The following is a 16,957-nucleotide window of genomic DNA, read 5'->3' as shown; positions in this document are numbered from 1 at the left end:
ATCTGAGCTGGCCCAATGCAGGCCTGACCAGACTTAGATTTTTACTTATTTTTTTAATTTTTTAAAATTATTATAAACTTAAAATGAATTAATAATAATTAAATTATTGTAATTAACAATGGATTGAAAAAAATAAATATTTTAAAATAAAAAAATAAAATAAATAAAAATTTTAAAATTTAATTTTTTAGTACTGAATTCTTTAATTCCAACACTCCCTTAAATAATTAACACTTAAAAAAAAATAATTTAAAAGCTTATCCCTTGCTCAAGGTGGGCAGAGCAGCCAGGAGCTAGCTATAGGTAGCTATGCTAGGGTTCTTGAATGGATTGAAATTTTTAATTTGAAGGAAAAGGAAAAGGAAAAGGACAATCATTGGTTTTAGAAGTAGACAGGTGACGTTTTTATTATTAGTTTAGTGGATCGAGACACATTTGAAGAAAACGTGATGTGAATGGCGTGCAGTGCGCAGACACAGAGACATTGCAGTTAGGCAACAATAGCAACTAAGTATACAACATTAAACATAACAATAATAGTAGACGAACACCTGCTGCTGTTTCCAGCTACTAATAAGAGTAACAGACCAATCATATCTATGCTTCCCTCCCGCTAATCATAAACAAGAAAGAAACAGCATGCATGGATCCACATTTTGTTTTATGACTGACTGGTACTTTTAACCCGTCTTTATTGACAAGGGAAGGGAGCAGGCCTACCCCTTTTCGTTGAGTATTCATTCCTGCCTGCTCCCGTTGAAAATTTCTAGGCAAACCCCATTTTTTCCATAATTGAATGTAACATTATTATATTTATTTTATATTAATAATTAATTATCCTTATTTTTATTCTTATTTCACATTTTCATTATTATAATATAAATAAATAATCTACTCTTAATTCTACTCCATACTTATTATATCAAAATTCTCATTTTTCAGAATTTTCAATCTAATACAAAAATAAATAAATAAATACTACGTTTTAAGTGAAGCACGATCCAAAAGATCAAGGTTTACGTCGGACAAACTTTCTCAGTCATTCATCTGGTGGCAGTTGTGGCACGATTTCTTTTTCTTTCTTTTCTCTTTTTCTTGAAAGAAAGGAAATTAAAGTACGGACAAATAGATGATGTATATGGGGGGGGGGGGGGGTTGGGAATTTTGTATTTTAGGGGTAGAAAGAAACAAACGAATTCTAATTTCGGGTTTAAGGGAAACACTCTATCCAAACGCAAGGTAGGCGTGGTGGCCCCCAGGAAAGCAACGACTTTTAGACAATTAAAAGTCAAATTTATATTGCAAAGACGTGACAAAGTTTGGAGTTTTTGTTGGCATGTCTCATACCATAAGTTTTTCCCTCAACTTCCCCAACTCTCCCGTTGAAGAAACACGTGTGCGTCCACTGCACGTCTCCATCTTAACCCCTTGTTTACATTTTTCCCTCAATTTCTTTGGATTTTTTTTCCCCCGCAAGTGTTTTGTTTACATATTTTATGCAACCTTTTTTTTTTTTTTTGAGATTAAGAAAAATAAATATTATAAATTAAATTACTGATATTTATTATTAAATATCCACGTAACTCTGGCTGGCTACTGGCTGCTAGCCATTTTGAGTGGCCCACACTTCATCTTGTTAAACTTACATGTATGACAGTAATAATTAGGCAATTTCCTAATTTGCTATATTGGAACAATACTACTAATAATACTTCATCACATGAACATGATGGAGATAATCTGGACTTGTTTTTTTTATTTTGCGTCTAAAGGAATAATAATAATAAATAAATAAAAGACAACTCACAACAAGCAGCCCATAATCACTGATTTTTTTTAAAAAAAAATTTATTTAGCGGGGCCGGGCCGAACTCATCCAAGCATTTACTGCCACGTAGAGAAACCACATATAAATAATACAAAACAAAAGTTGTAACAAGAGCAGATGTCACGTATCTACTGGCGCCAGCGCAGCTAATAAAAAAATGTTCGATAGAAGAGAGTGAATGAAAAAAAAGAGGCTGCTAACTGCTGCCGTCATCTAAAGGGCAGGAAAGTCAAATCGCGTTGAAGACGGAAGCGGCCCCCCAATCAGATTGCTTCGCCTGAGCAAGCTGAGAAACAGACAAAAAAAGAAAAAAAAAAAAAAAAGAGACAAAAAGTGAAGAAGGAAAGAAGAGAAGTAAAGAAAAAAATCTCCAGGAGGAGAGCCGATGGCTTTTCGTTGTGTGATGTTGTGGTGGGGGGGCCGTGGACTTTTTTTTCACTGAACTTCAGATCCGCTCAAGTGCTGAACCAAGCGACGTAAAACTCACAACACTAAACGACAACGCGTAGACATAACTATAGAGGGGAGAAGAGACGAGACCTATTACTTGCTCAGTTACTTGTTGCTTCTTTTGTAGTTTCGGTTTGTTTATTTGAAATCTAATGGCTGGAAATGAAGACCGGGCGTCAACGGCCTCATCAGCGTCGTTAAAACCATCGACCACTCCTTCACGACCGACAATCACTCTCCCGCCACGTGCCTCATTTACCGAGTCTTTATTTAATAACAACGGGCCGGGTTCCGGGTTCGGCTTCGGATTCAGCCCCGGCCCCATGACTTTAGTTTCCAACTTCTTCGCCGACTCCGACGACTGCAAGTCCTTCTCTCAGCTACTCGCCGGCGCCATGTCCTCTCCCGCCGCCGGCCACTTGAGACCGAATTTTTCGGAACAGGCGGGGAGGGGTTCGGGCGATGCCGAAGCTGGTGACGCGGACTTCCGGTTCAAGCAGAATAGACCGGCTGGTCTGGTGATTGCGCAACCGCCGCCGATTTTTGCCGTGCCGCCCGGGTTGAGCCCCGCAACTCTGCTTGAATCGCCGAATTTCGGTTTGTTTTCGCCTGCACAGGTAATTCAATTTAACTCCGTCTCACTTAAAGATTGTTCATTTATTCATTAGATTTTAGCATGTTTACGAAAGCTTTCATTTTTATCGGGTTTCGCATTTGATTTCTAATAATTCTCGGGTTTGAATTTTGACTCTTTTTTTTTGGGGGGGGGGGGGGGGAAGATTTTCTTCGTTGCCTTGATTTGTTAGCGATCAGTTAGAATTTTGAATTAGAGCCTGCTGAAGCATTTACTATTTGATTGATAAATTTTTCCTGTAATTGGGATAAAAACTCTTGACTTAATTAATGTAAAGGAAGAACATTTTGAGCAATGTTGTAATGTGATTGCATTGCTGAGATAAACTTATCTTGTTTTGGTATTCTAAATATCCAAATGGACTGTACACTAGGCTATACAGGTCAAATTTTGATGGTAATGGAACATTTTTCTTTCCTAATTTTACTTTCATCTCTTTTTAGACAAAGCATATGGTTAATGCAACCCACTAACAAAAGAAAAGCTGTTGGTATTATTGGTGTTGGAGAGCTGGTTGTCTTCATGTGAACCGTGAACACTTTTTATCTCCCATATCCAAGATATAAACATCTTTATGCAGCTTTAAACCAAATATATGAGAAATTATTCAATCTAGTCACAACTTTATTAGCAACCATGAATGAAAGAGCATTAGATTCCAGTCATAATTTGAGGACTGAAGATTGAATGAGTGAGTGGTAACTTGTATTGCCTATACTGTTTTGTATGTCATGCCTCATCAGCATTATGTTACATGCGTATCCAAATTTTACATGTATCTATTACTAATTTTCTTGATTCATTGGATGCAACCTAGGGAGCATTTGGAATGACGCACCAGCAAGCCCTAGCACAGGTCACTGCCCAAGCTGCACAAGCCCAATCTCATACACAAATCCCTGCTGAATATCCATCTTCTTTATCATCAGCACCCACCACATCTATGACGCAAGTTTCATCTTTGACTGCCAATACAACCACAAACCAACAGATGACACCCCTAATGCCGGACTCTAGTGTACAAATGAAGGAATCCTCAGATTTCTCTCACTCTGATCAGAGACCCCAATCTTCTTCTTATGTTTCTGATAAGCCTGCTGATGATCCCTACAACTGGCGAAAATATGGGCAGAAGCATGTGAAGGGCAGTGAATTTCCTCGAAGTTATTACAAATGCACACATCCTAATTGTCCTGTCAAGAAGAAGGTTGAACGATCTTTAGATGGTCAAGTAACTGAAATTATCTACAAGGGGCAGCATAACCATCCGCCACCTCAATCAAATAAACGTGCCAAGGATGCTGGAAGTTTAAATGGGAATTTAAATAACCAGGGGAGTTCTGAATTAGCTCCCCAATTGAAAGAAGGGGCTGGTTATTCCATGTCTAAAAAGGATCAAGAATCTAGCCAGGTTACACCGGAAAATATATCTGGTACAAGTGACAGCGAAGAAGTGGGTGATGCTGAAACTGCTGTATTTGAGAAAGATGAAGATGAGCCTGATGCAAAAAGACGGTAATGTTTTAGAAAGGAAATATATCTGCTCATAGAGGGCTCTTTGTTTATTTGTCTCTGTCATTTTTCTAATAAAACCTATTGCTTGTGCAGAAGTACAGAAATCAGAGTTTCAGAGCCAACGGCCTCACATAGGACTGTTACAGAGCCTAGAATTATTGTTCAGACAACTAGTGAAGTTGATCTTTTGGATGACGGCTACAGATGGCGCAAGTATGGCCAGAAAGTTGTAAAAGGCAATCCTTATCCAAGGTCATATATCTTTTCCCTAGTTGTATGCTAGTAGTTTAACATTATTGTGATGGTTTAATGAAGCGATAGTTATTGAGAATTACTCCAGCCAAAGCCATCATTTACCGGTTCAGAATTCTTCTGTTGTTTAGATGTAACTGATTTTACACTGATCAAATTATAATCCCATTGCAAGATTTGGACCAAGCTATTCAACTATACTCTGAACCTTTTAAGCCATGCTTTTTTTATCATTATCTGTTGTTTTGATGATGGAAATACATACAAAAGCGAAAATGAGTAGTTAGTACGTCTATTTGAGCAATAAAAAGCATCTACAATTCCTGTTCACCAAAAGGAAAAAGGCCTAAACTTTTCAATGGATGTTGGCTTTAACATACCTGATTGTGAAGGTTGTCAGTATTTCTTGTAGTAATCCCACAATGATTGTTTTTCTAGGATTGCTGAACTCTGTAACCGTGTGCAAAATGTGTTTTTTCACGTAGTGTTACGCCTGATTCCTTTCTAAGGAAATTGGGGTCTTTACTCATAGTATTTATCAATTACTCTTGATGCATTTTTCTTTTCTTTTTTTGATTTACAGGAGCTATTATAAATGCACAACCACTGGTTGCAATGTCCGTAAGCACGTTGAGAGAGCATCTACGGACCCTAAAGCTGTCATAACAACATACGAAGGCAAACATAATCATGATGTACCGGCTGGTAAGAATAGTAGCCACAACACAGCCAACAGTAATGCATCACAGATAAAACCACACAATACTGGGACAAACTTAGGGAACAATAATCAACAGCCCATAGCTCGTTTACGGCTAAAAGAAGAGCATTTGACGTAAGTTCTCTGAGTTGAAATCATGATAAGAGGCCAGAGTACGAGTAGACAATGAAATCTGTCATTTGGGAAAAGCCGTAAGCCATCTTTTCATAAATCTGTTTCTCACCTGTGGCTGTTATTTTGATCTCGACCATCCATCTGCCAAATAATATACAGGAAAAAAAAATGGAAAGTCAAGAAAGAAGGGAGAGATGTCTGAAAGCAAACTATAGTGTGTAGACTAGTTTAGTTCTTATATTGTATTGAAATTTGGTTCTGTGCATTCTTTTGTACATGTATACTGTATTTCTGTAATTTTTTATTTTTTAATTTAAAAATGTTGCCTTTGGACTTCATGTTTGATTGACAGAATCTCTTTTATTCACCCAATTATTGCTTTGCTTTTCAAGTTCTTTTTCTGTGCTTTTCTTATTCCGTGTTCTGGTAGCTCTTGGGGAAATCTCTGCAAGTCCATTAATGGATCAATAACAAGAGAGTAACAAAAGTGGTAAGTGAACATTCACTTTGTTACTTGAAAAAGCTCAAGGATAAATGGACATTTGCAATTTTAAGGTTTATTGATTTTTAAACTACACAAATAAATAATTGTAACATTTTTAGAGGTAAACTACACTAAAATAGTGGTACTTTCTCCATCAAAAGAGGGAACAGATGCGTAAAAGTTAAAAGGCTTTGTGGGAAAATGTGTACTTCCACTGAAAAGAAATTATCTTCTTCGGATGGCACGCAAATTTTTCTAAATTTAATATATTAGATGGTTAAGAGGATTTAAGAGAGGGGACTGGAATTATTTGTTTAACATTTAGCCTTCAACACAGAAAAGCTGAACGTATAAATCCATTTGTTGCATTGCATAAAGGTTTGTTAACCCTGTGAGAGGAGTTGATTTACTAATTCGGAATCAAGATTTCAGATTAATTAACTTTTGGACTAAAAAAGCTGGAGAAAAATCTTCTTTTCTATTTTTCATTTGTCAATCACATGGAGGTCATGAACTTGGTGGCCCAACTTTTACAAAATACAACTGTTGATCCTTCTTCATTCGGCTTTGCCCGAATTTTTTTGGGCTCTGAATGACATTACCTTCAGCTGCCTCTTGGAATTAATCATGATTGTGGAACAATGGTTGGTATTTGGCCATGATTTTCAAAGCCAATCTTATTCAAGCGTACACAGCACAAGACTTGCTCCGGCAATTCCTCAGGCTTCTGAGCCTGTAAACATTATCAAAGGAAAGTTAGAAGTTATTCAGCACCCGTGAAGCAGCTCAATCCTACAATCAAAGTAAGAGACAACACTTGAGAGTAGCTTCGTCTAGCTAAAACTGATAAGTTTGCAATGACCATTCATCTATTGCTGCATTTTAACTGTTTTAAATTAGGTTCCTAGAGATGACATTGTAGTTCTCTTTTCAAAGTTTGGCAGAAAAGTATAGGTACCTGAATAGTTAAACCAAGATCGATTATCCCCTCTTTCAAACGATTCCGAAATGATTCAAATCCTTTTCTTGATATGTAGCTGAATCGGTGGATGTCCAAGTCAATCTCAAAGTAGTTGGGTCCCTGGTTAAGAAGAAGTGTCATGTTTACTCTGTTCAAAAGACCAATTTGAGCCACACTTTGTTTTTCTTAATGAAATGTTTAGTGAGAGCTTGAGAGAGAACTCTTTCCTTACCTTAAAGAAATCGTGCTGAGGGCGTGAAAGCACCGGCTTATCATTATAAGCTTGCATAAGCTTCCTTTCGGTAGAACTCAAATGAAGGTCCTCTGGGTTAACCACCCCAGCCATAATCTTCAATCTTTCTCTGAAGGGAACTGTGGATTCCCTTGCAAACCCTTTGACCTTTTCCATCTCATCGTCAACAAATCTCTGCAGCAGAAACCCACTTTGATAATCAACTAAAATACTAAGGGTGGAAAGAAAATCTATGAGCAGTGCCAAGTAAATCCAGTTTTCCTCCCACACTAGAAAGAAATGGGCAATATTATGTGGTTTCAAAGCAAGAGTTTGAAGTTGTCATGCTAAACATTTTCACTTTAAAACATCCAGAACCAAGTCAGATAAATGTGTGTTGAACCTTCAATTCAAAATATTTTTCTCTAAAATGAGTAGCTGATTCCCATTAAGAGGAAATGAAAATATGTTGAGTCTGTTTGTTTAACTAAATTTGTATGAAGGTATTGTTCGAAAAATACCTTGATGCTGTCCTGAAAATGAACAGATATCTCTTTCTCAAAAGTCTCTGATACTCTGAAATATAGAACGAGACTCATGCCCTCCCCATCAGATTCGCCAAACATACACGCGGGATATGTAGGCAGCTGGCAGAAGAAATACCCAAAATCATATCATAATCAGCCATCACTGTGCAGTCTAGTAACCATTATATAATCGTAAAGACCACGGATTAATCAGACCCCTTTTTCACTTTGATAGTGTCATAAACTGGATGGTTGCCAAGGAAATGAACGCATTTCTATTCACCAAAATGGATAAATCACAATCTAAATTAGCCATGTCATTTATCCTACTGTATAGTTAATGCACGATTTGCTTGGATTTATGGTAAATGACAACATGGGAAAAAAATCCCATTTTAGTTGTCTGAGACGCGACCACACCAAGATATCAAAATCAAATGGACAGTAAGAGTGCATACCTGTATGTTAACAATTAGGAGTGATGGTACTTTCTCATTAGTTTTCACTTGGGGAAGTTCAAGGTGCTGAGCAATGTGATTTATCTTCCTTGAGCAGGCAAATAAATCAACACCAATTGGTACATATGGACTGTAGTTTGGAGCAGGAGTCTTCTGCTTGTCTCTGCAAAAATTAATTTTCAGTCTGAAAACCGTTGCTAAAAAAGAAAAGAGAACTAAAGACATCACCCTATAAGCGAAAAATATATTCACAATATGCTATGTGGGAAAAAGATCAAGTATAGGGCATACCTGAAATAATTCTCACCACGAAGTCTGAAAACTGAAGGCAAAAGCTCAGACCAGCATCCTGGATTTGATTTCTCTCCTGTTGCACGTGGAACCAGAAATCCCGCTCTGGGACGGTATAAATATCTCTCAGCTTGACCTGTTCATATACTGGTACTATCAGTAAGAAGAAAGGTTCCCAAAATATACCATCTTATAGATGAATTGCGATCCCAGATCCCATAATTAAAGATAAGCACAAGATCATTAATGAAATTTGAGATGTAAACTGACTTTGTATTAAATGATTTCAATCAAGCACAGTGTCTACATACAAAATCCAGTTGCTGCTTCTCCATCATACGATTTCCTCTTCACAGAAAGCATGATAACCGTTGATTTCTTTCTATTTTCATGATTTTTCTCTCCAGAATCATTTGTACCTTTGCATTCCCTGTCCGTTTTACCTCCGTCTATTTTAAGGTAACTTTCATAAAACTCCTCATACTTAGACCCTGTATCTACAAAGCGTGATGCCGTTTCATATTGAAGAAGTTGACCATTTGAAATATGGCCAATTGGGGTACCTACTGAAGGAAATGTATCTGACATGGAGAAAATAATATTTCACTCTAATTATCCGTCAAAAAATTACAACCAAAAATTCACTTTACTTTCATGTGATGTATTTGCATTACCTCCATGAACACTACTGTAGTCATCATCTGAGTCAGAGTCTATAATACTAACTGAATCATACCATGCTTCTTCTTGGCATATTCCTGCACATTATTCAATTTCCTCAATCAGTATAACAATTATGCGCGTTATTAAATTCTCAGGTGATTTACATACCATTTGAATCAATTTGACTGTGGTTCCATTGCATCTGGGTGACGTGAAAATTCTTATTAGTGACCTCGGATCTCTTGCAAGTTGTAGCTGCACCCTTCTCAAAGTCGAGATGCACAAACTCATGACTAACTGCAAAATCTCCTATACCACCATCATTAAGCCGTTTCCTAGGTACATTATGAATCAAAGCAGAAATTTTTCCTCGGCGTTTTCCATATTTGCGAAAGTACTTCCTATGTACTCTACTCTTTCCACTATGTACTGAAATACATCCACCCATAGTGGCAACAATCTCTGACAAAGGCAAAAATAACTCCGGAGAGATGACGAACCTGCCATGCCATTGGTCCCAAGAAGAAAGAAAAATACATAAAAAAAATGAGACATATGTACAATGTTAAGTTTTGAATATGTACAATCTAAAGATCTGTAATTGAAATTCATTTTCGCATCAAGTACATTACCTTCTAAATCAAATGCATAACAGAGCTAGCAACTGGCTTTCGCCTCCCGTCTTAGCCGAAAAAAGGAAAGAAATTTCTAGCTCTAAGACGAGTTGTTGTGTTGAAATATCATCAGTCTGCACATTTAATCAAACTCCACCCTGAAGAAATCCTGAAATTAAAAATAAACAAAATAAACAACATCAAAATTTTTTAATGACAGAAACATGTATCTCGAGCAACAGGACCATTAAGTTAAAGCCTAATTCTAACGAAGAAAAGCAAAAGAACCCTCCTAAAAGAACAAGAAAATGGGGAGATTTTCATCAAAAGAAAAGATCCACTATTCATAATTGGCTAAGAGCTTAAACCGAGAGAACACCCGTATCACGAAATATCTCATGACCAATCAGAAAGAAAAGAATGGCGTCACGTCCCTATCAAATAAGGTAGTAACTATTACGGGAGAAGAAAATGAACATTAATTAGGAAATGAGCAGAAATTAAAAAGTCTCAATCAAGAGCACAAAGAAAGTAGTTGCAATACGAAAAAGATGCAATACAAATTTAAAAAAATAAAAATAAAAAAAATAAAAAACAGTAGGCGCCAGCACATGTGGGAACCAAAATAATAAAATTATCGACTAAACTAACATCTTATTTGGAATCCCATAATTGCTCCCCCCACAAAACAAGGAATAAATAATTTGATAGAAAGTTTTACTTTTTGCATGCAAGAGCATGCATTGGCATTGCAATGAATGAAAGGGCAATGAAAAGAGAAACCAACCTGAGAAACGAAGAAGACGAGTGTTTTGAGGAATCGTTGTTCCTGTTCAGGAACTCTGATTCCTCTTATCGCTCTCTCTTGCTGTGCCTCCTTTTTTGGCTTTTTGGATCAAAAAATAATATGATGAAGACTCGTCGACAAGAGGAGAAGAAAGAGAGATTTTCAGGAAACACCAAAACACAACGAAGAGACCGTTTTTACGATCCTACCATTTGGCCACCTTCTCCTTTTAAATCTCTCCCCTGAGTTTTTTTTTTTTTTTTTCAATTTGTTTTTGGTTCTTTTTTGCCTTTTCTTTTCAAATTCTTTGTGTTCCTGTTTTTGATATTTTATCGCCCGAGATTTCGCGGGCAAATCACTTTCTATTGTGACAGAGTCTCCGTTCACTTCGCTTTTGTCTTCGATCCCACGTGGCTTCATTTATGAATTTCTGCTTTCGGATAGTTATTTTATTTTATGGCGTTATAACATATACGTCCACAAACTCTTCTGTTATCTTTGATATTGACATAATATTTCTCTTTTGTATTAAATAGGTCCCTGTACTTGTTCAGTGACAGATTACCCACCCTCGTAGCGATGGCATATTTTAACCATCAGCGTGAAACATATTACTAGAAATACAAACTCTTCGTATAAGTTATTGTCTAATATTAGGGTTAGGCTATTTCAACTTAAAATTTTGACTTAAAAGTCATTAATCTCATTTAATCTCATAATAGATGAATTAGTATCATTAAAAATTATTTTAACTCTCGATATCTATTATTAGATTACATGAAATCAATGGTTTAAAATTTGAGTCAAAATTCTAAATAAAAATAGCTGCGCTCCTAAAATTAATATCAATGAATAATTTTATAAGTTCGTACACAATAATTTCAATTACACTACATTCATATTATTTGATATATAATTTGTATCTCAAATAATGTGTCACGTGTCATTATTATATTAAAAATCTCATTATTTAAAGTGGAATATTACTCGAAAATATTTTTAACAGATAATTTGTATCGCTAATATATTGTAACCTAAAAGTGCCCAACCTAATATTGAAGGGTATTTCGGTCATTATAATAGAGGTTCGGAAGTCGTTTGAAACAAATAGAAAAATGTGTGAGAGTTTCTTAAAAGATTATCGGAAAACTAGGGATCCCTATCTTATTATCCAATTTATTTTATTATTTATATTTTCTTACCTGTGCTTTTCGTATTCGTACGTTAATGAAGCACCTTTGACTAATGTTCGAAATTAGTGATGATGTAACAATATGGCATTTTTCGTTGCATTAAATTCTAATCCAACTGGAAAATTTGAGTCCCATCAACATTCAAATTTCAACAACCGCAGCTTTGAAACAAAACAAAAGAAAAGCAATTTACGTTCTTAACATATATATATTTTTTGGTAAACCCTATCTTACATGCATGTACGATATATTTCCCTCACATAAATAGTATATGTGTGGGATCTATATATTATTCATGTGAGAGGAATGTATCTTACATGCATGTAAGATAGAAGGACCCATATTTTTTTTTTGCAAAACAAGAAGCTCAAAATGTCTCAATCATGGCAGTCTGGCGGCAATTGAAGATTAATAAAAACTAAAAAGATCTTCCAGTTGTGTTGTTTTGTGAATTGTGCAAGCTGCAGCTGGTATCCGAAAATGACTCATTTGAGTTGCAATAATGCAATCAAACCAACCTCTTTACTTCAAAGCGATCGAAACAATACATTAACTGAGCTGGCCAATTATTAATTCTCAGGTTGGCTTGGACCCTTTTATTAAATGGGAAGTGACTTTACTTTTTTAGATTCTCACTGTGTTACCCTTTCAAACTTCACTTGCTTTTTCCATCTTTGTGGATTTGAATCAGTCTTTTTTTTTTATATATATATTATAAAGTATATCTTTGTGGAAATATATATATATAACAGTAAAGCTTAATTAAAAACAAAATTTAATAGGTACATATCAGAGTCTAAAGGTGGGTCTTCATTACAAGAATAGATTCCAATGATTAGAAGATTTGGTGCGTGAAGTAAAAAAGCAATATGCATTAACGTGCACGACGAAGTGGACTTGTCGAAATGTGTTGAATTAGTTGCCATATTTTTTGAAGTCAGTATTTTTGCACCCCTTTCGCCAACTTCTTGAAGAAAAAATCCAATCAAGAACTTAACTTCATTCTCTTAATTCAATTATTCAAGGTTATTTTATGATCTCTTAACAACCCTTTAGTATAAACTCATTCATTATTGAACATCCCTTTCAAACTAATTTAGGTAAAGTTTGGAAGTATTTAGGCAATAACACTTTTTGCGCTATCCAAATATTTCTAAAATTAATGTTTAGTTTATTTGTGGTGTGTTTACCTATCATTGATGGGAATGATAATTTATTACTTCTAAAATAAGAAGCGGGGAATGTGAATCAAATTGGTACATGACTATAACACCCTAAACCCAACAACTACGTAGATATTATTTGCTTTGTGTACACAATCTGTTAGGGTTTTGTTATTGGACTTTTGAACCCAAAACGCATCTACTTAGTTAAAAGAGTTATGACTTATAAGTTAGTATATCTATGTGAGATATTGTATAATTGTAACAACCTAAGCTCAACAACTAAGTAGATATTGTCTACTTTGGACACACGACCTGTCACGATTTAATTATTGGGCTTTGCAATCCAAGATGCATCTATTTGATTAGGAGAACCCATGATTTATAAACTAACCTATGAAATTGCTCACACGTAATGTGGGATATGACAAAGACCCATTTATTTGGAAATGATTACTAGAGTTATGATTTCTAAGGAAGCTTAAGAATTAGAACTCATTCCTATAACTAACATTTTTACCCCCACCAAATTTTTATTTTTTCCATTTTATCCTCAATTCAAGAAAGAATAAAATGCAAAAATTCAATCGAAAATGGTTAAATTGTAACCCGATTAGAACCAATCGTAGTGATTGAACTTATCTCTTATTGCTACTCATCGCTAGTGTCATCAAATGCTGCAAATTGTTGTTGGCCATCACAGCAAATCGTCACTGGTCGAATGCAATAGATTGTTGTTGGTCTTTGCATGTTGCCTCGTTACTGGCGGTGCGGCTATTGATTGTTGTTGCTACCGATCACCAACGATGATGATGATTATTATTGTTATTATTATTGTTGTTGTTGTTGTTAACAACATATTAGTGTTAATAATAATAATGATAATCACAATTATCATAACAAATAATAATAATAATTAATTAATGAGCATGTTAGTAACTTGTAACAATTCGTTCATACTCTAAGATAGAAATAAACACATCAATGGTAAATACAAGTCGTTCTGATTCTGATTTCTAATGTTCAAATAAACACCTTATTTCAACTCTCATTTTCCAGTCCAATTTCAATTTACTTTAATTTTTAGTTAGTAGAAGCACCATTATTGATGTATTAATTTATTATTTTGAGTACACTCATTCAATTTTATTTTTTTCCATAGGGCGCAATGAAATGAAACATAGAACATCCAACTACTACAACAAAAGCATCAAAATAAATTAAATAATTCAAATATATTTATTTATGTTGTGATGTTGGAGCTTAGACCAAATCCAGTATTATTACCTATCCAATTCTTTTGCTGTTGTTTAAAAGAGTAAGTCCAAAAATTAATTGTTTTTTAATCTGGGGCAGTCCAAAACCAACAACATGCAACACCAACTGACCTTCCCACAAAAATGTCATCAAGTGACAATAAAATGTAGCACCTAATAGCATATGGAATAATGCAAATATGCTTTATTTGTGTGTTATGCATATCATATGATAAATCACGTACAATGTTGAAATTGAATTCTAGAAACATTGTGGAATGGTCAACGAATGGGAGCAAGTAGTTGCAGGGGGGTAAGACTTAAGAGAGAAAAAAGAAGTGGGAAATTAAGAGAAAAAAATAAAAGATTTAAGCCTCCTAATCGATGGACAAGCATTTAAATGCCCATGTTCTGAAAAATTATGGCCAATGTAAATGTGCAAAGATCGATGCACATGGAAATCATTTATTTTCATTCAACTTATTGGGATCCGTATTTCCAACTTGTAATTGTCTCTTCCCTTCATTCCCTTCACTGCGAATTACTACTACTACTAGACACTTATTAAAGCTCTGCTTGGTCAAATATTTGATTGAACATTTGCTACCAAAAAGAATGGAGAAATTTTTGAATGAATGATGGATCGATCATCCAATCTTCATCATAGCACGACAGCATCCAATGCACGATGATGGTTAATGATTTTAAATTAAATCGGGCCCATGACGTTTGCACATGGTTTGGAAACTTGGGCCCTTAATGGTTTCTTGTTCTGGTTCTGGGCTCGAGTTTGGTCGTTATTACTCATATTTGTTTTATAGCACGTTACAATTTACAGGGCTGCATTATGATGCAACGCACCATCATAATGTAGCATTAAGCAAATTCGTGAACTAGGATTTGTGCGAGTTAGCATTAGTTTTTTTTTTTTTATTATTATTATTATTATTTGGGTGTGGTTTTTATATTATGGTAGTTAATAAATAAAAAATAAATTTATAATTGATTATTGAACAATATCACCATACCAAAAATGTTGTGCGATGGCCGCCGTTCGTAGGAGTACCACTAGAAAGGATGATTTTATGTGTTGGAACAAAGTAAGTTCCCTATCGATCACGAGAGGTAAAATTCAATTCCAACTAAATATGTACCCCAAGAGCCAGCTATGATGATGATGACGATGATACATCATGCCACTTGGAACATTTTGATATAATTAAACCAATCACGTGCTCGTCTTCTAAAGTTAACATTTACGAACGAAGATGATGAATTGTAGCACTAGGCAATAGACCCATCCCCAATGCTGCCCCCACTTGTCATTTTCCTTCTTTTTTTATTTTTTATTTTAATGCAATTCAAGCCAAGTGTCGGAAGAAAAATTGATGGCCCACTCTTAATTGGCAATGACCCGGGCTACTCATGGGCTTGATTGATTTTAAAGACCACGTTGAAGATTATGGGGTACAAATTATTTTTATTCTGTGAAGTTAAGTATACGCTTTGTGGATTAGTTGAGGGTCAGTGCAAAAGTAACCCACCGTATCCGCATGTCGGTTCAGCGTTTTAACTTACGACGCAAGTACAAGCTGATGTATTTAATCATATAATTAGAAAAGGAAAACAAACATTTTAGATCAATTCGAGATAATTCAAATTCAGATTCATTCAATATTCAGTGAAAAAAATCAGAGACCACTTTAGTTTTTTTTTTTTTTTTGGGTTTTTGTAGGGTTAATATTTAGGATAAAACTATGTTACAACTGTGGTATGGTACCACAATTGCTTTCAGCTATTAAATCTATAGTTGTATAATTATATTAATTAAATATAATAATTGAAAGTATCCGTGGTACCATAGCACGATTACAACATAACTAGACACTAATACTTAATACATAGAATGAATGGCATATAGAATGAATCACTTGCCATTCATCATCCATAATAGGTCACTTTCGCAGCAATGGAAAAAACGAAAAAGGTATTTTCTTGCTTTTAGGCCAACGTATCCAGTCAATCAAAACTTTTCATTTCACATAAAAATGAATATGGAATTATTATTATTATTATTAAGTTTCAACATTATACTCTGCTGATGCGTAATGCGTTCAACGCAAAATCTGGAATTATGTTGCCGAAAACAACAAATCAAAAGCAAAAAAAAAAAAAAAAAAAGATAAAAATAAATAAATAAATGCAAGACAGGAGTTCTGCTTTCTTTTAATTGGTGTTGCTTTTAATTTGCTTCCAAATGAAGCAAAAGCTGCTTTTGCTAATATGATCATTTTGATCTCATGACTTTCGGCTTAATTGGTCTCCCTAATTGTTCAAAACGTTTGGGTCCACTTCATCCAATCTATCAAAAGAGTCTCTTTCTTTCTTTCTTTCTTTTTCTATTTGATTACTATTGATTGATTAATTTCTTAAGGTTTAAGTGAAGAAATGAGAGAGTTTCACCCAAAAAAAGAAAAAAAAAAAGAAAAAGAAAGTGATGAAAGGAATGAATACTGTTATCCGATAGGTCTACTAAATGTTTATATTCATAAATACTATCTTTTTAAAATGATAAATGATAAACATTTAAAATTTTATTACAACTTCCATATGAAAATAATGTGTTATGGTGTGTGATAAAGTGGTTGATAGTTTTTCGTTTTAATTAAATCGATTATCTACTTGATGAATATCATTTGAAATGAGTTTTAAAATATCGAGCATAACTTGTCTAATAGTTGAATCGTCCTTGATAATTGAGATACACACACATGATTAGTTCAATTAAAATGCAAATTGTGGATTAATCAAATC

At 34.8% G+C, this 16,957-nt stretch overlaps 2 protein-coding genes across 3 annotated transcripts; one reads left to right on the top strand and one right to left on the bottom strand.

The window, feature by feature from the left end:
• The first annotated feature begins 1,981 nt into the window (after positions 1–1,981).
• Positions 1,982–5,881, top strand: LOC18045629 (probable WRKY transcription factor 3). The gene is made up of 4 exons (XM_006438704.2): positions 1,982–2,895; positions 3,730–4,427; positions 4,521–4,679; positions 5,263–5,881. The coding sequence occupies exons 1-4, from the start codon at positions 2,431–2,433 to the stop codon at positions 5,516–5,518; spliced, it is 1,578 nt and encodes a 525-aa protein (XP_006438767.1). The 5' UTR covers positions 1,982–2,430; the 3' UTR covers positions 5,519–5,881.
• Positions 5,882–6,361: 480 nt separating this feature from the next.
• On the bottom strand, positions 6,362–10,724 carry LOC18045628. 2 transcript variants are annotated; one of them, XM_024185464.1, is made up of 11 exons: positions 10,532–10,724; positions 9,763–9,913; positions 9,299–9,630; positions 9,142–9,225; positions 8,779–9,048; positions 8,468–8,603; positions 8,177–8,339; positions 7,713–7,838; positions 7,192–7,386; positions 6,957–7,079; positions 6,362–6,731 (listed from the first exon to the last, which is right to left on the bottom strand). In XM_024185464.1, exons 3-11 carry the CDS (start codon positions 9,576–9,578, stop codon positions 6,624–6,626), a joined length of 1,485 nt encoding a protein of 494 aa, XP_024041232.1. In that variant the 5' UTR covers positions 9,579–9,630; positions 9,763–9,913; positions 10,532–10,724; the 3' UTR covers positions 6,362–6,623. The 2 variants fall into 2 exon arrangements, with proteins under 2 accessions (XP_024041232.1, XP_006438766.1); XM_006438703.2 differs by lacking the exon at positions 10,532–10,724 and having other exon boundaries at positions 9,763–10,040.
• Positions 10,725–16,957: the final 6,233 nt, after the last annotated feature.

Source organism: Citrus clementina, unplaced genomic scaffold (assembly GCF_000493195.1).
Source record: "Citrus clementina cultivar Clemenules unplaced genomic scaffold, Citrus_clementina_v1.0 scaffold_4, whole genome shotgun sequence".
In the NCBI taxonomy this organism is placed as follows: domain Eukaryota; kingdom Viridiplantae; phylum Streptophyta; class Magnoliopsida; order Sapindales; family Rutaceae; genus Citrus; species Citrus x clementina.
Note: the sequence above shows the minus strand (reverse complement) of the source record. Positions and strands in the feature narration are given on the sequence as shown.

Excerpts from the sequence above, each read along its gene's own strand:
- LOC18045629 (XM_006438704.2), top strand. The coding sequence starts at position 2,431 with ATGGCTGGAAATGAAGACCGGGCGTCAACGGCCTCATCAGCGTCGTTA. Across the intron at positions 4,428-4,520 it reads GAGCCTGATGCAAAAAGACG|AAGTACAGAAATCAGAGTTT; the intron begins GTAATGTTTTAG and ends TTGCTTGTGCAG. Across the intron at positions 4,680-5,262 it reads AAAGGCAATCCTTATCCAAG|GAGCTATTATAAATGCACAA; the intron begins GTCATATATCTT and ends TTTGATTTACAG.
- LOC18045628 (XM_024185464.1), bottom strand. The coding sequence starts at position 9,578 with ATGGGTGGATGTATTTCAGTACATAGTGGAAAGAGTAGAGTACATAGG. Across the intron at positions 7,387-7,712 it reads ATTTTCAGGACAGCATCAAG|AGATTTGTTGACGATGAGAT; the intron begins GTATTTTTCGAA and ends TTTCTGCTGCAG. Across the intron at positions 6,732-6,956 it reads ATCTTGGTTTAACTATTCAG|GCTCAGAAGCCTGAGGAATT; the intron begins GTACCTATACTT and ends TAATGTTTACAG.